Source organism: Falco naumanni, chromosome 4 (assembly GCF_017639655.2).
Source record: "Falco naumanni isolate bFalNau1 chromosome 4, bFalNau1.pat, whole genome shotgun sequence".
Classification (NCBI taxonomy): Eukaryota; Metazoa; Chordata; class Aves; order Falconiformes; family Falconidae; genus Falco; species Falco naumanni.
This window is the reverse complement of record NC_054057.1, coordinates 70,254,802-70,282,440: the sequence shown is the minus strand read 5'-3', so window position 1 is coordinate 70,282,440 and position 27,639 is coordinate 70,254,802. Positions and strand designations below refer to the sequence as shown.

At 39.2% G+C, this 27,639-nt stretch overlaps 1 protein-coding gene across 2 annotated transcripts in view; it reads left to right on the top strand.

The window, feature by feature from the left end:
* Positions 1 to 25,365, top strand: part of CIITA (class II major histocompatibility complex transactivator) — a 28,178-nt gene extending 2,813 nt beyond the window's left edge. Inside the window, exons 1-19 of one of the 2 annotated variants that reach the window (XM_040592254.1) lie at positions 896 to 1,178; positions 6,735 to 6,878; positions 8,161 to 8,289; positions 8,710 to 8,769; positions 10,135 to 10,218; positions 10,820 to 10,879; positions 12,786 to 12,935; positions 14,148 to 14,288; positions 14,441 to 14,497; positions 16,592 to 16,657; positions 17,118 to 18,822; positions 18,936 to 19,109; positions 19,990 to 20,061; positions 21,510 to 21,590; positions 22,998 to 23,090; positions 23,431 to 23,514; positions 23,608 to 23,691; positions 24,183 to 24,266; positions 24,899 to 25,365. In XM_040592254.1, coding sequence (XP_040448188.1) covers positions 6,752 to 6,878; positions 8,161 to 8,289; positions 8,710 to 8,769; positions 10,135 to 10,218; positions 10,820 to 10,879; positions 12,786 to 12,935; positions 14,148 to 14,288; positions 14,441 to 14,497; positions 16,592 to 16,657; positions 17,118 to 18,822; positions 18,936 to 19,109; positions 19,990 to 20,061; positions 21,510 to 21,590; positions 22,998 to 23,090; positions 23,431 to 23,514; positions 23,608 to 23,691; positions 24,183 to 24,266; positions 24,899 to 24,971 — 3,324 coding nt within the window. In that variant the 5' untranslated portion in view covers positions 896 to 1,178; positions 6,735 to 6,751 and the 3' untranslated portion in view covers positions 24,972 to 25,365. Of the gene's footprint in view, positions 1 to 895; positions 1,179 to 6,734; positions 6,879 to 8,160; positions 8,290 to 8,709; positions 8,770 to 10,134; positions 10,219 to 10,819; positions 10,880 to 12,785; positions 12,936 to 14,147; positions 14,289 to 14,440; positions 14,498 to 16,591; positions 16,658 to 17,117; positions 18,823 to 18,935; positions 19,110 to 19,989; positions 20,062 to 21,509; positions 21,591 to 22,997; positions 23,091 to 23,430; positions 23,515 to 23,607; positions 23,692 to 24,182; positions 24,267 to 24,898 lie in introns of those variants that run through there. The other variant, XM_040592253.1, reaches the window with a different exon arrangement.
* The last annotated feature ends 2,274 nt before the right edge of the window (positions 25,366 to 27,639 follow it).

The following is a 27,639-nucleotide window of genomic DNA, read 5'->3' as shown; positions in this document are numbered from 1 at the left end:
GATCATCTCTACAAAGAGAAAAAGCTTACACAGATCAGCAGCTACTTTGCTTGTAGGAGGTGCTGCCTTGTACAGAAGGTGTTTGTTACCAAGCAGCTGATTAGAAACTTGCCTTACTGAGACAGAAAGTCCTGGATGTCATTGACTTCATCCAATACCACATCCTTTCTTTCCCCTTCAGACTCTGGTGGAACTTTGTCCTGGATGTCATTGATTTCATCCAATACCACATCCTTTCTTTCCCCTTCAGACTGGTGGAACTTTTGTTATAAACTATAGCCAATTGAATAGTACTACAAAAAAATATTAGCTCACTTGGGAATATATTCTCCTCCATAATTCTAATTTGTGTAGGTCTATTCATAATAGAAAAATAGGCAAATAAGCTTGCAGAGCCACATAGGATCAGCTATCGACATCATGATAGGAACACGTGAATGCACTTGGTTTGCAAAAGGTTGTCTTATGTCAGGTAGGCACTGGCAGGGCAAGCAATGATTAGATGAATAAACATTCTGTCAGATACTGCTACAAGCAAACCCTGAATCCTGAAACTTACAGATTTTAGGATTTATGAACTCCTGCTTTGTAGAACATCCTACTTGTCATTTTGGGCCAATGGCAACCAGCGTTTGCATAAGGCAGCAGACTAATTTTGTTATTGGTATAGTCTGTCAACATGTGAAAGAAATACTTTCACTTCTGTTTCACCAAATGGAGCTGCAAGGTAAGAGTGTCTGCACACTGTTTGCTTTGTTCTTACTGATAGACTGTTTAACAGCATGACTTTGGGACAGGTTTGAGCTGGAATAAGAAAAGAGAGGAAGAATTCTGGGGAGCACCAGAAGTTGTTACTGCTGGCTCTCACCCAATTTTGGTTTCCAACTGAATGATTTCAATCTATTCCTAACTAGTGACAAGTTCAAGCTCCTCTTCGTGGTGACAAGTGACTGGTAAAGGTAACGGTGCTTATTATACCAGGATTGCTAGAAGGGGTGTTCCTCTTAACTTTCCATTTTGGAATTCCCCCTGAGCCTTTAAGTTTGCTGCAGTGACTAGTCTGGCTCATTTCCTTGTTTCTGGTGCACTTTCTATAAGCCCTGGGCAATGACAGCAGCTCTCTTCGTTTTTGGTACTGAATCTAGAGTGAAAGAACAGGAACTGTCCTGTTTCCTAAGGTCAGTTTTTCCTCAGCTCCTGAATGCAGTGGTATGTCATGCCAAATTCATCTTCTCTTACCTTTTGTAGATACTGGTAACTGTGGTGTGTCAGTATTTGGACTTGTATTACTTGAAATATTATTAGGATGAAGTCAGTGTGGGTGAAATTTTGGAGACTTTTTAGTGATTTTGTGTTGTGGGTAGCTGTGTTACTTGCTCAAAAAGGTTGCTGTAGTTTGTTTTAGACTCTGTTAGAATACTTGTTTTTTGTATAAAAGTTACTCCTATGGAAAGTGAAACTGAGGATCATCAGCAGAAACTGTCTTATTTCCATTTTTTTCACAGATCTGGCAAGAGATCTTTGAGCTTTACTTTCCTATTTCATAGGGCTGAGATTCTGTCTTGAATAAAGTCTCTGAGTGCAAATGTACTTTTTCCTGCTAAAAAAGCTTATAGGCAAGGTGTCTGCTGTGCTGCTTTTTTTAATCTTACTGCTGGGATGGGATCTGTGACACATGAGGTGATACTGGATACGAAAAGCAAATTCTGCTTGCAAATCACAACTGGTACACCTGCAGGACAGTACGTTATTAGTCTGCCAGAACTCGACTGTCTCCAGCACAAGGCTAGTAACATTTCTCTTATCTGTTGTGTTGGTCACAACAGTTAATTGAAAGGTAGAAGCTCCTTTTATCTGATATTTATACTTTTTCTAACTTCTTTAAACTCCTTACTAAGGCAGACAAAAGAGAATGTGGCAGGATATGGAGCAGCTTTTTTTTCAGTGTCATCTCTGTTGTTCTTACTTTTTGGACACTGAAAAAAAAGCCTATGGAAAGTAACACACCACTCCACCGGCAAGATAAAGACTGTCAGTAAATGTAGTATCTTTTATTACATTGGGTAAAACAATAAGAAAACTTTAAACTGGCTTTCAGATGTGTAAGCCTTTCATAGATCTGAAATAGAAACTAAAAACTTCAAAGCTAAATATAAGTTGAGCACCGTTACTTGCAGTTTACAGATAATAAGGCCATTGCTGATGGGAAAATCTTTTAGGTACCTGTGGAACAGAGGAACTGTTGGTGATGGATTTGAGGAAAAGGAGACAGGCGGCTGTAGCATGGAGGGGACTTCATCCCTCCTTGCTGCTGGGGTGCCTACCTCCCAGAGAACATTGCCCTAAAGCATTGCCTGTGGCAAAAGCTGGGAAATGCAGCCCTGGTTCTGGTGTGTGTATTGTGCACAATGACATAATCTTTGGGGGGTGCAGAAGAAGAGAGAAGGCTTTCTAAAGTTATTAAAAAACCTTTAAAATTGTGGCTGATGATACTGAGCTTTTAGCCCAAAGCACCAGTGTTTCACTGGACTCCTTATTTAGAGTTTGATATAACCTGGTTTTCGTCAGCTTGCTTCACTTGGATTCTTGTGTAACACTTAATGAGTCTGGGGTGTTGCAAAAAAATGAAATTTCTTCAGCAAATTTTGTCTTTAATTTTGTGTTCTGTCTTCACAGTAGTCTTCCTCCCTTATTTTTCTGTAATTTAAGACTTTCAGCTGTAATGTTATATCATCCTCTGTTGAGAAATGTGTGATTTACATGGCACTACTACTCTTTTCTATGAATTATCCTCAGCTTCCTAAACTGGAACAAAAATTAAATTGCAGGGGGGTTTCCTCTGTTCCTGAAATGACTTTACATATTTTCATTTTGTTAACCTCTATACTCATGTGGGAGATTCTTTTACTACTTGTCAGTTCAGATGTCAACAGTGTTTTGGGAAGGAAACCCTCTAACCAGTCTTCTCAGAAGCATCCACCTTCTTTTGGGAGTAGGTGTTACATTATTGTCTGTATAAACCTTCTCCATTCTCTTAGATACCATTTGATTTAACTAGTAGCAGACCCCATTGCCTGGAGTGTTTAATATGTTGATCCTTTAAAATATGACATGGTTATATAAAATTATTGGGATAAAATGATAAATTGAACCACCTCTCATCTTTAGAAATCTTAAGATACCCCATCTAACTCTTAAGACTTGTATGTGATTTAAGTGAACACCTACTCCTTTAACCGGACTCTTTGTCCTGGTATGGTGATGTTTGTTGTTTCTTTTACTACTTTTCTGGCACTTTTAATTCATATGGTATCACTTGGACTCTAAAAAAAGCACTGAAAAAAAACTTCAAGAGTCATAGAAATGAATCATATTGTTGTGCTATATATGCAGAATACAGCACTAAAACAAATGCATCCCAAGTAGAAGCCTTGCTGTAGCAGATGCGCACTGAATCATCGCAGAGGTAATACAAAGGGAACACAGGTCTGCTGAATATAGTGATGCAGCCAGAGTGTATAGGCTGAGAAAGAAAGAAAGTGTTATTTAAAGATTTAAAGAAAAAAACTGTCTAAACTATCATCAACAACAAAGGATTGGACTTTTTGAATGGCATGAAATACATTCGGAAGTATGTCCTGCCTTCCCCCCTGCCTGGCACATGCACTTCGTGCATGGAGGCCTGCTGCAAAGAGAGCACGGGCATCCCTGGGGACTACAGCCCTTAGTCTTGCAGGTCTGTGAGGTGTCTGCCTTCCTCCTGCTGAGAGCTGGCTCTAGTGTTCACAACACTAACGCAGACATTATTAGAAAATTTTTTAGTGCTCTGATGTGAAAATGTGTCACCCATTTTGGCAGCACTGTATGGGACACCAAAGGGAATGTGTTATCAGTAAACTAAGTCAAAATCATGTGTGAAATGGAGAAAAAGCTGACCAATATAGAGCTTATTCATCCTTGGTCTCAGACAGGGACCTGCTGGAATGCTGTGAGAAGGAAGCAGAAGCCCTGGGAAAGGAATTGCTGTTGTAAACAAGCTTAGTAACATCTGGTCTCATTTTGTGTGCTTCACAGCAAAACACTTGCTGGCCCTGAGGTGTAAGTCTCCTTGCCTTTGGCTCTTAGTGTAGAAATTTTCCCCTTTCCAAAACTCATTTCTTTTTTCCCGCACCTTTGGACAGAGTGCTTTCCATGGTGGCACCATGATTTTAATGCAGCAAAGCACGCCTGCTATTAAGAATATGTTGGTTCAGCTACAGAAAGAAACCACAGAATCCTAAATCCAGTGTAGTCAATAGAAAGCCAGCTATGTGTAGATTTGTGTCAAAACCAAAGTAACGAAGAAAAATGTGGATAGGCTGAGGGACATTCAGACCAGTGAAAGAAAAAGGACAAGTAATCAAGCTTTTCATTCTTGAAAGAGCGGCAGTCTTCTTTCTTCCCAGGGTAGACAACTATGTGTCTCTCGCTCCTGTGCTCCTGGGTTACAACACCTGTTACACTTTAATTTTCAGCTCTCTAGCTGGCCTTGACACTGGCAAGACTTTCTCTTGATTGCTTCCTGACTTCCTCACCATTGTAGCCATGTAAACATTTTGCATTACTTGTGTATTTATCCACAGGGAAATGGTATTGAATGAGAGGTTTAAAATAACAAAAGCTCTTATGACTGTGATTTAATTAAAGCCTGTTATTTTCATGAAGATTAAGTAAGCCTGCTCAGTCTCTTTCCCTAGGACTTGACCTTTTTTTTTCTGCTGTAATCAAGCAGTTTGCTAATCATTTGTCTGTCTTGCATTGCCTTTATGGCTTCTGCCCAATTACTTCTTTGTCTTTAACCCCAAATTTGTATTGACTCAGCGGTAATGCTTCAGCAGTGTTACAAAGTCCAGCAACCTGGCATTCTGAAAGGCCCAAATCTGTTTAGGTTTTACAAAAGGACAATTTACAAAAGGAATTTACAAAAATTCAACAAAGCAAGGGGCAAAGAAAAATGTTGCCACAAACCAAAAAATTGGTTAAATTTATAACTTCATTCATGCTTCTTACGCAGGTTTGTCAACTTCTGCCTTCCATTTATAGCATGGCGGGCAATGATATAGATGTTTTTGTTACCTAGACAACGTTATGAGGCCACACAACATGAAAAAGAACTACCTGCCTGGATGTAGGTTTTTCCTACTCATGGGACCTCACTGTGTCCACTCGCTCTTCTAAGGTCTGGTTTTAGATTCTGGTGTCTTCTGCAGCAGAATGCAGAGAGGTCCATTTCCAAGCTGTTCAGAGGGACAGCTCTGTAGAGGGGTAAGAGGAATGAAGATTAGTTGATAACAAAGCAGCATGTGTTAGTGTGTGACTAGGTCTGCTCTGCCTTCTTTCATCAGAGCTGCAGTGTTAGCTGTATTTCTGTTTTCATGTTGCAGGTAGACCTCGTGGTGCAGCAGGCTGCTACACATTTGCACGCCTCAGGAAAGTAGACATGTGCAACCAGGGACATCAGTGGCATTCTGCTAAAGGCAGAACATATGAGAGCTGTATTACAGCTGTCCTTCATTCCAAAATATGGAATTCAGCCAAGCAGATTTTTTTTTTCATGGTTGTGGTGTGTGGACACCTATTCTGACAGGATATGGTCTGGAAGTGTTGCTGTTTGTTGATATCATGCTGGCATCTCAGTATTATGGTGGAGTAAATTACTTGGATCACCAGCCCAGGTGGCATCCATATCAGCAATCTGTAAACACTGAGGATCCAATATCTGGTTTTGAAATAGTTTAATAAAGATGATGAATAACAAACAAGTACTGTTATTCCACTACCTATGGAATATCCAGGAGGAATGTTTGAGCTTATGTTGGTGTCTGCTTCACTAGAAGGAAATAGAAGGGATTTAACATAAGGTGGAGGAAGAGATAAACTTTTTCAAGAAATGTAGCTGCAGCAGTCTAAGCAGTTCTCAAATAAGCATGGGGGACTAGAGCAGGGAGAACCTTAGGTCAGTCAGATTCGTACTGTATGGCACCCTGAAAGGCTGTAGCAACTTACAACTCATGAGTAGGTGCATGCATGAGTTCTGAGCGGGAAAGAAAAATGATTAAAAAATATTTGAGATAGATTCCAAAATGTCAATGAATGTCTGTTACCAGAAACTAAATCTCAATGTGACCATGCCATTCTGTCACAATCAACCATACAGTTTGGGAAATCATTATATAAAATACTTGTCCTACCTTTCACTCTTCCTTGCTGTGCTGTGCTGTCTGCTAGTGCCACCTCTAGGGCTTAGGAACTGCGTGTAGCATCCCAGCCAGAAGCTGCTTCCCCTGAAAAGAAATTGTCCTTATCGTAAAGAATGAGGTGGTTCTTCCATCCTCTTCACTGCAGTTTTCTCATTTCCCCAATACCTGCTGGGTCTGTGCTTGCATCATTTATATCCTGATAAAGATACAGGAGTTGTGACTTAGTACTTGACACTCTTGGTCCAGGTGGTCAGACTGCAGTATCCCACTCCCCTGACTGGAGTAAAAAGTAGGTAAGTCTCACTGGAAGCTGTATCGGAATCTGTAAGTTTCCGTAACTCAGGGTAATAACGCAAGACTTGGTAAGCCATAGCAGTTCCATGTACCATGGTACCTCAATGTCTTTTCAACAGAAAGCCACAGGCCAGGACTTGTAGTTTTGGCTGACAAAACTAGGGGTTTGTCATAGCTAACTATTTCACAATTTGATTTCAGACAGCAAGAGACAAATCATGGATTCAGCATTTCTGCCTGAAAACAGCTATCTTGATTTACTGCACAGTGATATCGACCCATTGCATCTGTATACTCTCTTTGATCCTAAGTCATCTGGAAATGAAGAAGGTGACTTCTCTGCAGGTTAGTAAAACACTAAAAAATGCTTGATTATTTTAATCATCATGCTATAAGTTATTACTATTTCCTCTCAATTACAGTCAGTTTATCATGGCGGCTGGGCTAAATTCAAGAAACACTTGGTCCTACAATATGATGACTTTGTATCTGTATATAAAATAATGATTGCTTCCAGAAACTATCGTGTTTTGAAAACTGTACATATTTACAGCTTCCTGCTCAGTAAGTCTAACACAACATACTATACTTGTGACTCATCAAGGTGTGAGAATAATGTCTTTGGTTCATCATTCCTGTAAGTAGTTTATTTGCAAATGTTCCTGTTGTAAGCTGGTTACATGTAACTGTCAATACTTTTGTAGTCTGAAGCCAAAAGCTTTGGAAAAGAGAAACTGTTAGATGAGTTTGTGATGAAGCCAGTCTGCAAACAAACTAGCCTTCCTTCTGAGATCCTAAAGGACCAACACAATCCTTGTTGCTTCCATGAGTGACCAGTGTCAGCAGGTACATGGGCAAATCAGTGAAGAACTGAGCACCAGAATCTGGATTCATCTTTGTGACTAATTATTTCCCAGATTGAGCTTTGTGCTCTCAACTTCTGCCTGTTAATAACACCTGCAGGAGTGTTTCTTCACATCCATGGCCTCACTTGCCTAGTGACTGAAAGTAGGATGAATTTAGGGATCAAGGACTGACTTTTGTTACATCAGGGATGTTTCAGTGATCTGAATATGCTTGAGCCTTAGCAAAGTCTAAGATGATGTAGATAAACTGAACATTATCAGGACATGGTGCCAGTTATTGGAAGGTGGACATCTCTTCTGTTAAGATGTTAGCATGGTCTTTGACATGTTTTTGGCCTTGGCCAGCTAGCAGCTTCACAGGCAATTTGTAGCTGCAGTTCAGAGGTTACCATGGACCTAACATCATTCTGAACAGGGAATGTGGATGGTACTGCCATATCCTGAAGAATAAGAAGGTTTGATAGTATGGATGAGTCTGGGCTGTGAGTGTAGGCCTTGGTGTCATAGAACAGATTCTGGAACTGTTTTATTTACTAGTCTCAGGGTTTAGTCTCAGAGTTCAGAAAAAGAAAAGTGTTGATTTCTGAGTGATAAATTACTCAGAGTTCAATTCTTTTCCTACTTAGCCAACATACAACGAAGAGCTAAAGCCTTATGTTGAAGTAACAAATCTGCCTTTTCTGTATCTCCTGCTACCTGTTTTTCTTTACTCCTTGGTTATGGTATTCATTGAGCCAATGTGTACTCCTCTTTAATTCTAGATCCTGAAGCTGATGCCAGCAACTGTGATCAGTTCAATAATATGGATTTCCTTTATACGATGGAAAATGGTGAAAATGGGGATGAACTGTATATCTGTTCCAACACCATAGAAGCTTATGCTAGAATAGGTATGAAAGCAGTTTGTTTGGGTTTTTGTAATCATTATTTTCAAAACATTTGCTATAATTATTTCTTACAAATCCTACTTTCAGTCTAAAGGAGTGGCATATAGTTAAGTGGCCTGTCCCTCATGCAGTGGTGGATCTAGTCAAGGTAGCTGAACCTGTGCATTGTGGGGTGACAGATGAACAGTAGCTTGTGGTTGTTGGGGAAAAATCTCTCTATTAATGGCTCCTTCTGCTTAATACTTCCTGTCTCAACTTCTCCTTTCTCGTATTCTTTATTTCCTGAACAACAATTGAGAATAAAAACTTATTTTAGCTCTTCAGTTATACTGCAGAATTCTGTTGATGAGGGTAAGCTTACAAGAGTTTTACTGTGAAATTTACTGTCATTAATGTGTTCCTTCTTTTTTTCCTTCTTGCTAGCTGAATTAGCAGAATATGTGCTCAAAGATCAGCAGGAGAAGCAGGTGGAAGACACTTTTGGTAAGATTTATGTGGCAAAGATTAATTTTCTCCATGACGTTGTCCTGGCTAACATCTGCATTGCACTTAATCCCCACAATCTGAACGCTAGTAAGGTTTCTATACATCCAGTATCATCATCTTTCCCCCTGGGAAGTGTCTTCCAGGATTTTCTTGGCAAAATTTGAGGGGTTTCTGTATTTTTACAGGCCTTTCTCAAAGATGGCAGTTTTATCTCTGAGCAAGTTGCTGATCATGTCACTATGGCCATAATTTATGCACAGCTTAACTGTCTAGTGCAGTATATGCCCTCAATTAACATCAGACTTATTCTGAGCAAAAAACAGATGATATATGTATGTTCATTAAACCTGACCCACCCAGAGGACTTAACACGTGTATAACTGCAGTTCATGCAGACATATTTCTGTCCAGGATGCACAGAGTGCATAAGGAAGCATGTCAGATTTTACTTCTCTCCCTGATCAATGCAGCAATGGTGTAATATACATGTAGTAAATGTTTCCTTCATTCAGTGCTTGACCAGAGATAATTGCTTGGCTTTTGGTACAAAATCATTGTTTTGGTAATGGCCCAAATGTAGCTGATTACTATTTCAGATTATATATATAGTGTGGCTGTTGGGAAATCTGTAGAATTGGAAAGATTCACAGTATATCTGTATATCCATTTTTATATTTGAGCAAAGTAATTTGGAGTAACTTACCAAAGGTCAGTCCTTCCCTAGGACAAACCTGGCTACAGAAAGCTCACATGACTTTTTAAATGCTTTTTGCTGCTCCCTAGTGTGTTTAGAATCTGTGTGTGTGTGTGTTTACCTAATGGCAACATTTATATTGGTTTTAGAGGAAATGAGACACAGTATTACTACTTAAGTATTTGCCAGTAGAAGAATGGTATGGATGATAGCTTCACAGTTCTTCCAACACAAAACATAAAATCTGTTTAGAACCCTTTACTGTGTCTCTTAAAAGATCTAATGCTTTTTGTACATATAATGAGTAAGTAACTTTACTAGTACTGAGATCACACTGTGATACAGACTGTGATGTTTTATCCTTCGCTCATCATTAGAGAATTGAGAAGTATTTATGTTTTATTAGCCACTGAATTTATGGCAGTAGATTAATATTTAGCAGTTCAGAAACTAACACAGGGTGACAGAATCTGCATTCAGAGCTCTGTGAGCTTTCTAAATCACATTGATCTGGATATGTGTTTTATTGCATGATTTGTTTTTTATCTTTTATTTGGAGCATATTTCATTTTTTTCTGCCTGTTGGCATGTTTCTCTTGCTTTTATCTTTTTCAATAATTTTTCTAGGATAAAAAAGGTTGACATTTGGCAATATTTCATATTTCTAGCAGGGAACCTTATTTTGGATGAAATGGCTGCTGAAAACACTGAGAGGTTTCCTGACACAAAGATGCAGAAATGTCACAAACGTTGTAAGTGAAAAACAGTGAGGGTCTGAAAGGCTGTGGTGTCTGAATTCTAAATTTGCATTATAGTACTTTGGTTTTACCACAGCTTCAATGCATCTCTCATGTAGTTCTTCACTTAGACAACCAGATGTTTTTCCTCTGACTTTGCTCATCCTGTTGAGGGCTGGAAGTGAAAACAGCTCCCCCAGACACATTCCTTACAATCTGCAGAACTTGTTATCCTATAACATGTCATTAAGCATGGTGTGTTTCTTCCTTTTATTAATCCATCCATGTGACAGCATTAACTTTGTTTTCAGCATATCTATACCTCAACAAGCATTAGCTGAACAATTCCCACTTTAATAGCAAGAACAGCAGCAAAAATCTTTGATTACTGGCACAAAAATCTGCTGCCTGATTGAAACTTCACAGTCAGAGTGAAATAACGTGAGGCTTTTCTCATTCATGTTTTATACACTGGACCTGTACAGTTCTGAAATAGCTGAACTGAAACTGATAACGCCCCCTTGTACTTTAAAAAGTTAAAATAAATTTCCGTGGTGGAAACTTAAAATTACCAAACTAATTCAATATTTGTCACTTACTATCATCTTTCTTTCAGCATTCTTAAGCTCTTCAGAGAGTTGCTCTGATGCTTCACAACCCAAATACAAGAAAATGGGTAAGTTATTGGCTGAATAGGAAAAGATCATTGAGTACACATTGCCTCATGTTGCAAACTCTGCCTTGTAGGGAAAGTTTGCTGTCATAGATTTGATGATCTAGTGTTGTCATGCACTTTCATGTTTCTACTTCTAGTGGAGTACAAATCATTGTAAAATTGCCTCCTTATACACCTCTAATTCATGATGCAACAAATCCATGCCCTCTTATCAGTAGCTATTAATCTGTGTATCTTAGGACCAGCTACGTGGTAGCCTAGGAACAGCTGGATCCTCATGCTTGAAAAGCAAGTTCCTGCTGGCTGATAGAAAAATTACTTCCTTAGCATCAGCAAGAGGCACAGTTGAACTCTTCTAAATCCATCTGAGAGAAGAAAGCAAAAGAGTGGAGAATTGGGTCAGTTCTAAATTTTGTAATTTTTATTGTGTATACCTTTTGTTTCTGATGGATAATGTGACCCAGGTGTAGTTCTGCCTGAGTCTGGAAAGTGCTCAGAAATCCTTTTCTGGAAAATTCTCAGAATATTATCAATCTCTCTACCTTACTTGACCTAGTGAAGGTGCTGAGGGAAGGAATATATACATAAGGCAGTATAAGTACTGGGTACAAAAAATCTAATTGACAGAAAGATGAGCTACGTGAAAAAATCAGGAATTTATTTAACCTGTTATAAAAAGAGTGTCACAGTATGATCCTGCAAAGATAAATGCATCAATTCTTCAGAAGTGAAGACTACCTACAGTAAAGAGGATAATGTGTACTAAAGTTCAGAGTGGTAAGCCAAAGATGAGATTCTTTCAAAGGAATTGAATGAAATGAAACTTTAGATTTGACAAACTGTTTGTGGCTAGCTATGACATACCTGATTTTATCTGACTGTAGCAATGCAACAATCTTTGGATAGGAAATTACATGGGAATTTCACATGTTGGTTTACACAAAAGCTGAAAAACACTTTGTAAAGTCTGTTTTTATACAGTAAGAATGAAAGGTTCCTATAACAAACTAATGCATCAGTTCCTGATAAACAATGTAAACACATCCCACCCTAAAAGGCTTTCCTTCCAGATGACAGTGTACACTATAGTGGCACAAAACACACAGGTTTGTAGCTCCTGATAAAACATTAGACCACAGAAAGTGACAAAATAGAGACTTAATTGTTGTTGCTAGACAGGAGGGAGAAATAAAAGCAAAAGCAACTCTGAGAACGAGAGTGGGGCAAAATCAAGGAAACTAGCCAACTAGTTCAAAATAAGCAAGTGCATTTTCCTTGTTTTGTAAGAAACTTTCAATAAGCAAATGAAATTATACAATGCACAGGAGTCTCTCTCCCCATTTGTCCTCTTCTTGGAAAAAAAACAAGTGCTGCAGGTAAGTTGCATCTTTTAAAAGTCAGGTGTTTGTGACTGTTCTTCAGGAAAGCCTCTTAAAAAATACTTGTTATCCTTACAAGCACTGTAGTGTCTAAGTAGAGTCATGGTACTCAATTTATTGCAGTTAGGCCTCTCTCATCTTGTGCAGTATTAACGCAATAAACTGTGCTTGGGAAACTTAGTACAGCCAATGTAAGACCTTGTTATGTCTTATCTGTCTGTCATCCATGTGTAAGGTCACTTACATCTAAACACATCTGAAAGTTTGTAGAAAGACCAGGAAAGATGAAGAAAAAGAAAATGAAGAGAGTGAACTACTGGAAAAAAAGCCATCTACTACAGAATATCATAATACATTTTCAGTTTTGAGACCTGAGCAAATTTCATAAAGCTATTGTGAATTGTTCTTGTTTTTGGAAAATCAAAAAGCAACTGATCAGAATCAAGTGATTTATGATATCTATTGAGACCTCTTCTTTGGCCCTTCTAACAATGAAATAACTTTCTCCTATTTTGCTTTTTTTCAAGTGGAAGTCCCTGCAGTGTCTGCAGGGAATGGCAGTTTCTTACCTATGCCTCTCGACAGCCATCCAGCTGGCTCCACCTCACTCACTAACCAGCACACATCCTTTTCTGTTCCTGCTACCAATGCGTTGGAAAGAAGTTCTGACATTCCTGGTATGTACAGTACAGCTGTGAGTGTGTATCTACACACAGGCTGATCTATACAAGTGGAAAACTCTCTTATAAATCTGGACATTGACCATGAACAATGGGAGGAAAACCAAGTATGGCAGCTCTTTCAATCGAAGAGTTAAAAGTGTGGCACTCACTGAAAGAATGAAACATATTCAAGGGAAATTAAAAGTTCATTGCCCCTAAAGAAATAGAATGAGTCTTTAATTGGTGAAGTGCAGGTTAATAAATAAGAGAACAGAGTTCTTTATTATACGTTAATCTTAATAATTAATTACTTGTTTAAAGACTAGGAAATCACAGAATTTTCATTAATAAATTTGGTTTAGTTCCAATTTCTTTTTCATCCAGAGTTTTGTAAAGGATTGTGGAATAATTACATTTGAAATAGTAGAGCAAAATCTAGGCTGGAATTTTGTTCATAAAAACTAAGTGCTAATCCAATTAATCCAAGTGATGGGCTGTGTAGCCACCTTGCCTTGATCACGTTGCATAGCAGACATGCTACATGGGCAAGGGCTAATGACAAAGACACAATTCAACACCATTCACTACTAAACTATGCTGGAAAGAAACCAAGAAGGAGTGGTTAAATTAGAAATCTTGAAGTATCTGATGCTAGCTGAAACAGCACAAAGTAGCAGAAGACATTCTGTCACACCTACAGAAAATCAGAGCTATGGCTGATTAAATTGCAAGCACTGCATCATCAAAAATATTCCCCAGTGTGGGTTCAGAGGGAGGATGCTTGGTAGCTGCTTGTATAAGCTGCAGGAGGTGTGATTATGTGGGAAAGACGTAGGGCGAAAGATGGTACAATTAATTCAGATACATAATATTAACATATTTTCTCTCTTCTGGATCTCTGGTTGATACATTTACAGACTGTGCCTCAAGCACTTTCCTTATGTTAATAGGATTTCTCTTTAGACTATCAAAAACTGGTGGCCACTGCAAACTGGGTAATCCCTTGCACTTCACATCCATCATACCTTTTGAGAGTTTTTGTTTAATGGATTCAATGGACCTGCTGTGATCCTGTGAATTCTGGTTTATAAACTCTACACTGGGAATATTTGCCCAGAAGCTGCTGGAAAGGATAAATCGCTTCTAGAAAGCTTTTTCTTTCTTAGAAACTTTTAGAAACCAGGAGCCTTTAAAAGCAGAAGGGTAATTATCCTGCACTTATTTCAGAATCTTCAGCACCTTTGATTCCGGAGTGTCTACCCGTCGGCGTGAAGGGGAGCCAAGAGAATAGAGGCTTTGCAGATCCTCCTCAGCAGATACTTAACTTTCTTCTTGGAAATGGCACATCAGATGTTATATTATATCCAGGTAAGAGCAATATCCACATAAATAGGCACTTTTATCCACATAAATAGGCAGCAAGTACTGGAAAATCTATGCTGTCAACAAAGTACTAAGTTCCCTCATTTCAGTTACTGATAGCTATGATAGGCTGAACACTATCATTTGTTTCTTGCCAGTGCTGACTTCTTACACAGAAACGTTGATACCCCCAAGTTTTCCAGTCAGTTTATGTGGTAAGTAGAAAACGAACTTTTATATATATAGTACTTTGGATTGGGAGAGGGAGCACGTTGCTTCTACCCAAAGCTAATTCTCCCCTCCAGGCTCTACCCATATTGACCTTACTGAAGAAAATAAAAATAAATAGCATTTCCTTCTTTGTGTTGATTACTGGCTGCTTAGTCTAGTCCAAAATAAAGAACAGATAAGGGGTTGTAGAGCTACAGGTTCAGCCATATCTTAGCAGCCAATCCATCGTTTGCTATGAAGTCCAGATTCTGGAAGAAGTCATCTTGTCTAGTTGAAACAATACAAAAACCCAGTGTGCTGGAGCATCATCAGAAGTGGAAGCTGTGCTGGTACTGGCATGGCCTGAGTATCTTAAATGCTGACTGCAGTCAGCTCACATGGGAGCCCCAAAACCAAAATGGTGACAACTTAACTAAACAATACAGAAGCCCAAAATACAGAAAGATTTATAAAGAAATCAGAGCCTTGACCAACATACAACAGTCCCACCTGTGGTAGCAAACTTTCCCCAGCCACTTCTCTCCCAGCCCTCAGAGCTGTGAAACAGGGAGTTTGGGTTCAGTGCTCAGGGAGGGTGATGGCCCAGTTGCCCGGTGTGCGCAGTCGCTAGCCGCCCAGCGCGGGTGGCTTGCTCCCCTCCGGTGGCTAACACCCGAAAGAGCAAGGCTTTAAAGTGGGGATTACTAGGCAAACACTCCTTGGTTTGGGAAAGTATTTGTAAATTATGTATGCTGTTTATCTGAATACACAATACTAATAATTCCAGCTGGTTTACAGCAGCATAACATGGGTATGTCACAAACCTCAGAATTCCAAATGCAGCAGAAAAATTAGCACATAAGCTACCAAGTGAGTCTCTTTTCCTTTTTTAAGAATTATTAGTATCTGATTTGACCAATGCTGCTTCCTATCTAAATGTCTCATTACAGCTTTTCTTCGGTTTCCATTCTGTTGTTTTTATTTAATAAAATAAGTAGTAAACCAAAACCAGACACTTGCCTGAAGACGGGCATGCCCCCTCTTGAATTAATATCTTAAGTTGATTTTTCTTCTACAAGGAGAACTGTCTCTATATCAAATGTATTCTTTCACTGGAGAAAAGACCTGCTTATTAGAAGTCTGTGGGTGCTTCCCTGCTCTAACCATTCCATCTTTCACTGGCATGCAGGGTTGGAATTGATTTCCAGATCTCTGAAAATGTAAGATCTGTATTTTTTTTTTTTAAACCACATCCTACATCAAGATAAACCAAATATTGTGGCAATAAATACATTCGTACAAATCGAGGGAGATTAACCTGTTTTGTTTTATGTTTTTTTTCTGCATCTCTGTTGAGTGTGGTTACCACAAGACTGTTGATGGGGTTGGGTTTGTTATAGTCTCTGTCAATTTAAATTCTGTCCTGCATCTGCAAAGCTTTTCTTAACAAAAGTTTTTCTAAAACTGATACTTTGTCATTACTAGTCTGTAGAAAATATGCTTTCTTTGAAAAATTCCCCCAATTTCTTTGTGTGTGGCAGACACTGCTCATCTGACCAAGTGCAAAAGTCTGCAGTAGGTTTGAAAACAAACAAGCAAAAAGAAAGAAAATTGGATAACGGCAGTCCTTTCTCGGGAAGAGTAATGGGTAAATTCTGTTGCTGACAGTCACTTCTCTGTGACTTTCATCTTTAATGCTTGGTTACAAGGTGTAGAAAAACAAAAGGAATCTATTGGTTTTGATGACATAAAGAAGTCCTATGTGTGAATGTGAATTTATGCAGAACACTGACATTTGAAAAGAACAGTGGATGTCAGCTTGTTATGACAGGTCTTCTGCTTCATACAACTGCCGGAACAGCTGTCATCTTGTATGGCGTCATACTGCCTGCAACAGTTTGTCAGCTGAATTGTATTTGTGTGAGGATACTTTTTTCCCCCTTCCCTTGTAAAATAAACAAAATATCTTTCTCTGGATGATACATAATATATGTTGCAGTTAACTTCAAAATTTGCATTAGTCTTATTGTTAAAATTAATGAAACTGAATAGACTAGTACCTAGGTATCTTCCTCAAGTATATTGTTCTGTTTCTCCAGGTTTACAAATGTTCAAAGAAGTCCAGATTCCCATAATTCCTTCTGAAGAACCTTTCAAAAGACCAAGTGAGTTTAGATCTCTTGAACTTAAAACTTCCAGTATTTTTTGGCTAATTTTTCTGTGTTTCTTTGCAAATAGAAAAACTATGTGTAGGAATTGTCATTCAGCAATTTTTGAAGCTGTTCTGAGCGTCGAAGCACAATTCCTGTTTTTAAGTTGTTAAACTTGTCTACCTTTAGATATCTAGCTGTAGTACCTACTTAGAAGGTCAGTATATTTAGCTGATTTTATCATATGCATAGGTCTCCAAAATTATTCATTTCCTATGTCTGAAAGTCTGTTGTGCCTGCACTCCTAATTTGAGTACATGCAGTTGCATGGGATAAATCCAGACCTACATGCCTTATGGGGACTGATGTATTTTGAATGTATATTGAGTATGATTACGTACTTAAACCACCATCAAGTGATGTTGTAATCTGTGGAGTATTTTCTTCAGTTTGCTTGTGCTATTTATTTCTCTAGAGCCAGTTGAAGCTTTCTGTACATCACTTATGGATTATTTCCGAGATGTGTGCAAATCTGTGGCCATGGAGCGTGAAGTAACTCTTGATCACCTGTTTATTGACGGGACACTTGTTCAAAGCCAAACTGAAACCAAGTCTGGGAAGAATAGTGAAAAAGCCATGGAAAAGGAGCTAGTAACTTGCAGTCTGCAAGGGAAGGAGAAGGCAGTCCTTAAAAGAAGCCAAATATTTCAAATCCCCAGAGGTAAAGACTTAGAGACTAAAGTGATTGTGGTGCTGGGAAAAGCAGGAATGGGCAAAAGCATTCTTGTTCAGAAGATCTGCCAGGACTGGTCCAATGGAGAGTTTTCTCAGTTTGAATTTGTATTTTGGTTTGACTGCAAACAAATAAGCTTTCCTGAGAAACGATATAGCCTGAAGGATCTGCTTCTTGAATTTTTTGTAAAACCTCAGGAGGGAAATGAAGAGATCTTTGAGTATATATTGCAAAATCCTGCTAAAGTCCTTCTGGTTTTTGATGGTTTTGAAGGCTTGCATGATCATGAAAATTCTCCTCGTTGCTTGGCCAGTCAGCCTGAAAAACACTTGTGCACTATAAAGGAGCTGCTTTCAGGACTTATACAAAAGAAGACACTCAATGGTTGCACTTTACTACTTACAGCAAGACCAAAAGACAAGGTGTACCAGTATGTGTCAAAAGTGGATAAGGCTATTGAAATAGTAGGATTTTCCCCTCAGCAGAGAGAGTTGTACATATCCAAATACTTTGAAGGATTACCCTACTGTGATAATGCACTGAAATTAATCAAAGAGTGTGAGTACCTGTTCAGTTATTGTTACAGCCCTGTTATGTGTAGATTTGTTTGTTTTATCTGTGAGACAGTACTTGAAATGGGAAACGAAAGCCTTCCTTCAACTCTTACTGCAGTCTTCCTGAAATTTGTTCAGCAAAAGATAATACCTATGCAAACAGATGTTACAGCCATACAGAATCAAGAGAGTCTTGCTACACTAGCCCGTATAGCCTGGTATCTCGGAGAAAAGCACCAAAGTGCCATGAAAAGTGATCATCCTTCTAAGGAAGTGAAAGAGTTTGCTCTGAAATATGGATTTTTCCTGCCTTTTGCATTCCCCAGACATTCAGATAGTGGAGAACAGGAATTTGGGAGCACATTCTCTGACTTTGTCATTCAGAATTTCTTGGGTGCACTTCACCTTATGTTAGCAGAAGACATCAAGGATAAAAGTCTAACAAAGTACCTGTCTCTTGCATCCAAGAAGAAAAAACCTTATAACTGGTTAGATTTAGTGCCTCGATTTTTGGCTGGATTGTTGTTCCTCCAGGATGACTCCTACTTCTGCTCCCGTTCAAATAAGGATGTAAAACTATCAACCAAGAAGCAAAAACCACTGTTGAAATATATTAGAAGGCTGCAGATAAATGAGCTCTGCCCAGAGAGGTTACTCGAACTTTTGCATTGTATTTATGAAACACAAAGCAATTATCTTTTGCAGCATGTGGCCTTAAGGCTCAAGCCAGACCTGTCATTTCTGGGTGTAGTTCTTGCACCACCTGATGTCCATGTACTGCACTCTATTTTAAAAAGGTCAAGAAAGGAGTTTTTCTTGGATTTGCAAAACAGCAGCATTGACATGCAAGGGCTAAAAGACTTGGTTGGCCTAAAGAATGTGGCATCTTTCAGGTTGGTCATTCTTTGTAGATAGTAGTGTCATTCATAGGAGTGTGTGTAGATGACACTTTCACACAACAGCAGCAGTCGTATCTGTTGATTTCACATGTTTTGTCACTTCACAGGGCCTCCCTCAGTGATACGGTCAGGCTCTGGAAATCTTTAGAACAGGCAAAAGACTATGAACTGCTGAGAGCATCAACAGAGAAATTCATTCTTGATCCCTTTAAGGCAAAGACGATGAAGGACATCAGTGATCTTTCAGACCTTGTAAAGATGCAGGAGAAGATGATCAATTGGTAGGCTCATTTATGATCAAAGGTCCTCTTAATATACTAGCTATTTAAGAAAATGGGGGTACACTGACACTGCTGGAGAATAGAATGTTCTGCTTGTCCAAAGGAGAAGTAATTATGGCTGTGCGAGCTCTTGTATCATCTCAAAGTGTTCTCCTACCCTGATGTGTGGTGGTTGTCATGGCAGGGAGGAGCAAAGATAGCACCGTGCAGAATATTTATCAAAACTGCCAATAAAAAAGCCAGCTGTCCTTTTTTTCTTCAGACTTCTTTATAATCTCTGAGTATGCTTTCTTCTAGTTGTTTTCAGTTACATAACTTGGGCTAACTGTTTTTTTCCCCCCTGCAGCACCTGGGCCATAAATGAAGGCTTGTTTTGCACTGGTCACAAATGACCTGAGTCAGCCCTTTAGCTCAGGAAGTAAAAGCCTGTGTTATGTGCTCTATAAACCCTGTGTTTCACCCATGATTATGGTGTGGCCAGGGGGTTGGTTGCAATTAAAAGCACACATAAAGTATTTTGGTTGGGTTTTTTTAAAATAAAAATGGTGAGTTCCATTTTAACACAAGCAGAATATTTTGATTACAAATATACACAAGTAAGTTTTGTGTTTGATGGTAAATACTTGATTTAGAAGAAAGTATTTTTAAGTTTTATTGGCAAAAGAGAAAATGACTGCACTATGAAAGACTATAAGCAGATTGAAATGAATTGAATCAAGAAAGGTTGGAGCAGAAGTTATTCTGAAATTTCCTGGTTCCTCAGTTAATGCAGAAGTTTTGGTTTTATTTCTTGTAAAAGTTTACTAAGAAACTATTTTTAAAGCACTGTTTTGTTTGCTAAAATAATGATTGTACTCTGGTTCTACTGTGATTTATTTAGTGTGCAAGATGCATCTGGTTGCAGCAGCTGTGGAATTCCTGCCATCAAAAACCTCAAAAAAATAGAATTTGCGTAAGTGATATATAACTCTCTGTTGATTGGTATATCATTACATTTAAAACTGAGAAGAGTCATGGCCAGGCTGGATGGGGCTGGGAGCAGGCTGCTCTAGCGGGAGGTGTCCCTGCCCGTGGCAGGGGGGTTGTAACTGGGTGATCTTTGAGGACCCTTCCAACCCAAACCAGTCTGTGGTTCAATTATTGGCTACAGTCATTGAACTGATATCTCGTTAGTTTTTGGTAAAGCATTAAGTAAACCTCATTTATTGCTATTTTGCTTTTCTCAACAGATTTATTAAGTTATGGCCCAAACTCAAAAAACATTGTTTCTGGCTCTTGCAGTGATATAGATCAACATGGTTCTATCGGTGTTGTTTGATTTTACTACAAGTTAGTTCCTTATCACCAGATGTAGGTCTTGTGCCACAGGGTATAAAGTGTGTCAATTGTGATCCAACTGCTTGGGAAATATTTTTTCCCCAGAAATGCTCAACTTTTCTGAGTCTTCTGATGCAATTTTCTGTCCTATCAGAGCTTAGACCACGAGAGAATAAGGTCAGAGAGTGCTTCCCAAATAAAATATTTGCCACCATTTTCTAGGAAGAAGGAAGACTGGTTTGGAAACTCTTTAAAAATTAGGTTTACTGATGTTTCTTTTTTCCCCCAAACTGTAAACAGCCTCCAAGTCTATTCTGTTGTTTTAAACATCCTGCCTGTTTATGTGAATTAGTTTGGGCAGAAATTACAGCAGTGCAATGGAGAACTCTGATTAGGTCTTCACGTGTTTCCTGCTCTTCACATCTGATCCAGCCTAGAATTGCTGTGCTTGGCCTTACTTTTGATTTTATGCTGCTTCCTTTTCTCATTTCCTCTCCTACTTTCCCTTTATTTTAAAATTTTGGTTAAAATTCCAATCCTTTTAACTAGGCTGAACTTGTTCTGATACCAAGGAAACTCAAAATATGAGGTTAGCATCTGAAGGAAAAATGCTTGGAGCTGAAATATTAAAGTTCAATTTATGCTTTAAGCTGCAATAAAATATTGATCTTAAGTTGTTATTCTAAATTGCCAGTAGTTGGAGGAAAAATAGTATTTTTTTCATCTTGGTTAGAAGGATTATAATACTTAAAATCCTGAAGAAAAAATAGAAAAAGAACAGAAATACAGGAATCTAAACCAAGTGAGGTGAATCTTGCAGAGAGTAACAAAAAAGTGGCAGATACATGTACCACTGCCTGTGTGCAAGCAGCTCTGCTCTGTCTGATCTTAGCCTTGTGGGGTCCTTATCTGGAGGCTCCAAAGCAGAAATCCTTGCTGCAGATGGTAGGGAATGGCGGCTTCTGAGGAATGTAAACTAGCTTGCATTTTGGGGTTGCAGGGGAAGAACTTAAAAATTTGTAACTTTTGCCCTTTCTGAGCATGTGAAAAAACTGCTGCATGTCTATATTTATTTTCTTTCAGGCTGGGTCCGGTATGTGGCCTTCAGGGATTCCTAAAACTTGTGAAAATTCTTGCAGCATTTCCATTGCTTCAGCATTTAGAGTGAGTAATGCTAAAGTTTAACTTTGCTAATGTTGCTCCTCAGCAGCCCTTGATGATGGCAGAGCTCACATGGACAGAAACATTTGCCAACAAGACTACTTCCTCTGAACAAACTGAACAAAAACATTCAGAGAGTATAGCAGCAGACTAAAAGCTAGCAGTCTTCATCCTTCCTTAAGACGCTTCTTAGTGGTTCGTTCAATACCCATTCAGTCACTTCCCTGTGTGTTCTTCAGCGGTTAAAAGCTTGTGGGAAAGGTTTAGCACAGAGCCCCGCTGGGGCTCCCCTTTCCCACCCTGACACTGACCAACACTGCCCGCAGATTACTTATTTCTTCATTCAAGGTCCACAGCACGCCAGAGTCCCAGGCTCCCTCGTTGTGAGTTTGAGAGACTCATGGTCCTGTCTTCCCCAGGAAAGAACAGGCTCCCTGCTGAACCAGAAGCAGGGTTAAATTTGGAGGTTAACTTCAGTATTTGTGCTGGTCCAGTGCACCTTCCAGTGTCAATGAGCATCCTGAACTTCTGGTAGAAGTTGTAAGAGATTGAGCTTTGTGGATTTGATTCGTATAAAAGACACAAAATAGCCATACTCGGCTAGTATCTGGTTTTGTTCTGCCAAGTATTTTCAGACAATCTTTGTCCCTTCCTTTGCCAGGAGCAGTATTAGAAATAGAGTTTTAAGAACTCCAGTTCCTATTTGTTCTCTTTATCCATGACAAACCAGCTGTCACTGAACTTTAAGCTTCTTTAGGCTAGAAACAATTGTGGCAACAATAGTCAATATTCTGCCGTCATCTCTGTGGGAAGATTACAGGGTTTTGAGAGGGCCTTCGGCCTTACTGGCTCAGCCCATTGGCCATTTGTCTGTATTGTATCTGGCATTTTCATGATATTTTTGGAAAACAAGAAGGTCTAAAATTGGAATGAGTACGATGTATCCCAGCATTATCTGTCAGATTAAAAGGGGATCCAGTATCTAAAATTGTGATTATCTAAAACTCTTTCTGTCTGGATACCTGAATGAAGTAAAACTTAATTTCTAATACTCCCTGTCTGGAGAAGGAGCTGTTTAGGCAGGGATTTACAGTGTCTGCTGGATTTTCAGTTCTGTATTTCTGTATGCACAGGAAATCTCACTTCAGCATTGCTGGAACACAGTTATTTCATAACCACTTTAATAATGTTGCATATTAAAAGAAATGGGTCATTCCATTCAACTAGTTAAAAAAAAATCTTAGGCTGTGAATTTGAGAAGTAGAGAGCTGCTTATTATTGCGTGATGCTTCTTGCTGGCTGAGGCTCCTGCAGAGAAGGAGCTTCTCAAGATAGAGTGGTCTCTGAGGTGAATAAGCCACAAAAATTTATATTAAGAGGGAAGCTGATTTTCTCTTTGTTGTCACCCAGTCTTGATGCTCTGAGTGAAAATGGCATAGGAGATGAAGGAGCAAAGAGCCTATCTGAAGTCTTTCCAACCCTGACATCACTGGAAACATTAAAGTAAGTGCAAGGTTAACAGTTCTGGGAAATTTTGAAAAGAAAGAAATTAAACCTCTAGAGCCTTAAGGGGCTGTGTGTTAACAATTATGAGCACAACTGACCCATGGGCATGGAAGACCAATGAACCTATGGACACACTTAATCTGTACATTCATTAAAGAAATAGGTTAATCCTACAGTAATTCCTCATTTCCCTTCAAGGGCTGTAATCTTTTCCTCTGTATTTGTCCTAAACAGACTGTCCAAATTACATAAAAAAGACATCAAAATTTATTTTATTCACATTGTAATATGTTACAATAAATGCGCTCAGCTAACCAAACTATCTCACTTACTGTAGCTTATCACAGAATAAGATAACAGATGTGGGTGCAGAGAAACTAGCTACCGCTTTGCCTTCCTTGTCTTCATTAAAGACACTAAGGTAAGTAGTTGTATCCTGTTCGGTTGTTTTATACAACATACCTTTCTATCTCTGTCAAAAATTACTGAAGTATACCGCTCTGGTTTTCTGCAGCTTATACAATAACAGCATTTGTGATTTTGGAGCAGAAAATCTTGCAAAAGTTCTTCCTGCGATGGCATCTTTAAGAGTGCTAGAGTGAGTATGAAATCTGTTCAGATGGCCTGGGAAAGCTCACTTGCTTGGATACTGAAAATCCAAATCTTATGTGCTCAGAGATAGAGGAGACAGAAATGGAGGAATAAAATTTCAGGGAAGTTTCACAGGGAAAATCTGCTTATGCAGAGGCCAGGTAGCCAGTGGTTAGAAAGGATTAAGGAACCAGTTTACCATAAAAACCTAAACATTTATTTTAACATGGGAGAGTAGGGTCACGGGGAGTTGGAGAAGGACCTCAGGTACATAGAAAAAGGAATTCCTCAGATGAGCTAACTTAATGAAGTTCCCGTTTGACCTTTTGAGTATTTTATTGCTGGTTTTTTGCATCAAGGGTCTATTTTGGTTTTTTTTCTTTCTTCCCCCATGTGCAGATCAGCCCATATAGTATGTTTGATTTTTGAATGAAATATTTGATTACACCACTTCATAATATAATGATGTGGATTAACAAAGTCTTTTTTTTTTCTTAGTGTTCAGTATAACAAAATAACTGGTGTTGGAGCCCAGCAGCTGACTGACAGCCTACGAAAATGTCCCCATATAAAAAACTTGGTGTAAGTCACTTGATATGCTGTTTGCTGTATCTTTGTTCTGTAAATTGGGTTAGAACTCAAGCTGTGTTCTGTATTTCTCAAGTTTATAAGAAGCAAACAAAAAAGACATCACTAAAATACAAAAGCAGTTATAGAATTGTTAAAAACATTGCCTCTGGTTTTAGCTGCATTAATTCCCAATTGTCCCAGGCAAGCAAGCTTGTCCTGCTTAAAGCATAGTTTATATTGAGCCTCTCTTTGCTAATCTTCTACCCTCCCAGAGTACCTGACCTACTCTAGGCTGCAGGATGCGTATTTGAAGGCTAAACAATGAGCAGCCACCGTTAGAGGTTAAATATACTGAAGCTGCCAGTACACATTCAGGGGAAGAGAGACTGATCTAAAGAACAGTTATGGAGACGGGGCTGTAGTGTGTCCTATAACCAGAGTCAGGCAGGTTGTGCGGGAAACTGCTTCTAAATGAAAATATATTTTCATTTGTTCCATACCTTTAAATACTTTTATAGTATGATATTCAAAAGGAAAAGGCAGCTTTTAAAAAAACAAACAAAAACATCCCAAACACACCAAAACAACTGTGAAGCAAATTACACTTCTCAAAATCTCTTTCCTTTCTGAATTTGCCCTTACAGGATGTGGAATCCCACCATTCCCTATGGAGTTCTCGAACACCTTCAGCAGCTGGACTCTAGGATCAGCGTGTAGGTTCAGATGATCCCATAAAGGTAGCATAAATTCTGGCTCCCTGAGGGAACAAGATTTGTTTCTGTGGCAGCTGTTGATTCTGGTCTCACTGGCAGCAGGCACAGTGACAGCATCAACGCATACATGGCTGAGTAAAGAGATGCTGCCCTAGAGCGGCACAGGTTGATATCACATCAGGCCCCCTTTCCCCCGACTCACCTTGCATCCCCCACCTCCCTGGCACCAGCACTAGCAGACTGCAAGAGCTGCATCAACAAGAATGGACTTCTGAACTCCTAGATCGGCCCAGTTCAGTGACTGGCAGCTGGCCTGCTTACCTTCTCTCTTCTGTTGTGGGAAACTAAATAGCATTTTTTTATTTCTCTTAGTTAATAGAAGAGTTCTGTACTCATTAGAGGTTGTTTTGTGTTGATTTTTAGTGAGTCCTTTCACTTCTCCGTTGTTGAATACAAATCCTCAATGGCTGTTTGTGAAGCTGTGCCTATACTGTACTCGGAGCAAGCCATTGCTTCCTACAGTCTTTGTTGTCAGTCTCTTTCCTGTGGTTTAGCCACTGGCAGCCACTTCTACTTCATTGATTCTGCCTGCACAGTTTCAAGAATCCTTGAAATAATTGCATCGTTAGCAATTTGCTAACAGTTTGCTGATGATCATCAGGATCTGCCTGAAGGAGCTGCAGCAGGTATGGGAGGTTAGGGTTTTGTGTAGGATTTCTGCTCCTGGTTTTCTTCTATGTGCTTCGTCTTACTCTTAAATAAACAAACAAACAAACAAATAAATAAATTAATAGTGCAGGATGCATCAGTGAAATGAACCCAGTGAAGAATAAGAAGCCAGAGTCAAACCAGGTACCAGATACCCTCCAGTTTGCTTTCAGATGGCAAAAAACACATTGCAGAGTGATGGCCAGCTGCTTGAGCTGTGGTTTAATGGCCCTGGCACTGGCTGCAGTTGCTACTTGCTCCCTAAACCATGCAGTGAGCCAGGCGTTTGCGTGACTTTGCTCTCAGTGCACTAATCACCGGTGGTGGACTGGGCTGTATATAAGGCACTGATCAGGCGACAGGTTGTGGAAGACTGGGGTGCCCTATCAGCTTCACAGACTACTTACTACAACAAAAGTGAAAAATTGTAGTGATCCTTAATAGCCTACAGTACAACTAAGTCTCAGTCTTGTTGGATGACCATACCTAGCTGGGAAAGAGTACATGAGGGATATGAATTCTGCCAGGAAACCTTATAAAAGCCAAGCTTTCTCTAACCTCCTGTAACCTGTCATTAAGAGTCTCTGAACATGTAGGTCAGCTCCCAAATGACTTTGGTTTTCCTCTGGACACAGAGAAATGGCAGTCAGTGGTAGAGAGCTCCGCTCTGTGAAAGCTGGTGGTTCTTGGACACTGGTCAGCTTTCACACCAAGCAAAAGATGTGTTTAACGCAGCTCCACGTAAACAACCCCTCGCATCTCCCTCCCCTGCCATTCTGCCTGTTTGCATCACATGCCTTTGGCACCAATTGCCACGTTAGTGTAGTATTTGAGTATGTGAGGAAACAGTCTTCTTCATTAGCACTGAGGATAAGTAGCAGCAGGAAGTGTGGATTCTGTCTCCCAAACCTGCCAAACTTGAAACATCCAGCATGTACCAGTTGTCTGTTTTCAGAGCACCTTAAATATATGGTTTTGGTGATGTTAATGGTGATTAAGTTTATCGGCACACGTGTCATATGTCTTCATCATTTCACAGGTAACATAAAGAACAGGAAGGTGTCCTCTGTGTTTTCCTACCTTCTTGCTGCTTTATGAATTGGTGGCTGATTTCATGACAGTGGCAAAATAGAAAAAAGTTGCATTTAAGTCTGAGTGACACTTGAAGTGGGTGAATGGAGTTCAAAAATTTTAAAGGTCATTTAAAATGCTATTCAAACATCCAGTTGTATTTCTGCAGAAGTGCTGAAGAGTTAAGCAACATCAAGTTTCAAAGATGAAAAGAGCATCTGGATTTTGTGATCACCATTAAAGGTGACTAGGAATCACCAGGATATTGATAGTATAAAATTCCATTATTGATTTATCAGAGAGTAGACTGTAGGCTGCTGGACCTGCAACATCTGAAGTAGTGACATATTAAATCTAATTGTTTCTTGGTGCCAGTGGTAACTGTGATCAAATTCCGTTTGATTTTTCGACTTCCAAAGCTTATGTTACAGATTTCATCTGATTGTCTGGACTGATTTGAAGCATTAGGGTCAGCAGCATAAATAATAATCAGTCTTAGAAAACTGTCTGGTATTGTGTTCACAAGAATCTAGAAGTGGCTCTTTTCTTGATGGTAATCACCAATGCTACATTAAGTGATAGAAAGGTATTTTCTATCACTTTCTTGTTATAGAATCTTTAATAAAGATTGGGGAAAAAGACGTAAAGAGAAGAAAGGAATTAAAACTGGACAACTAGTAAGGATTTTTCTGACATCATCACAGAAATCCAAATGCATACAAATAGCTTCAGTTTATTGCACAGAAATCCTCAAAGTGACAATCTTCAAAGTTTTTTACTCTGTCTCAAACAAGAATTTTAAATTCATATACCTGGATTGGGATTTAGTTTCTCACTTGCAGGTGGCAGTGTAGATGTACAAGCATCAATTTTATACTTGCAGTGAAATCACC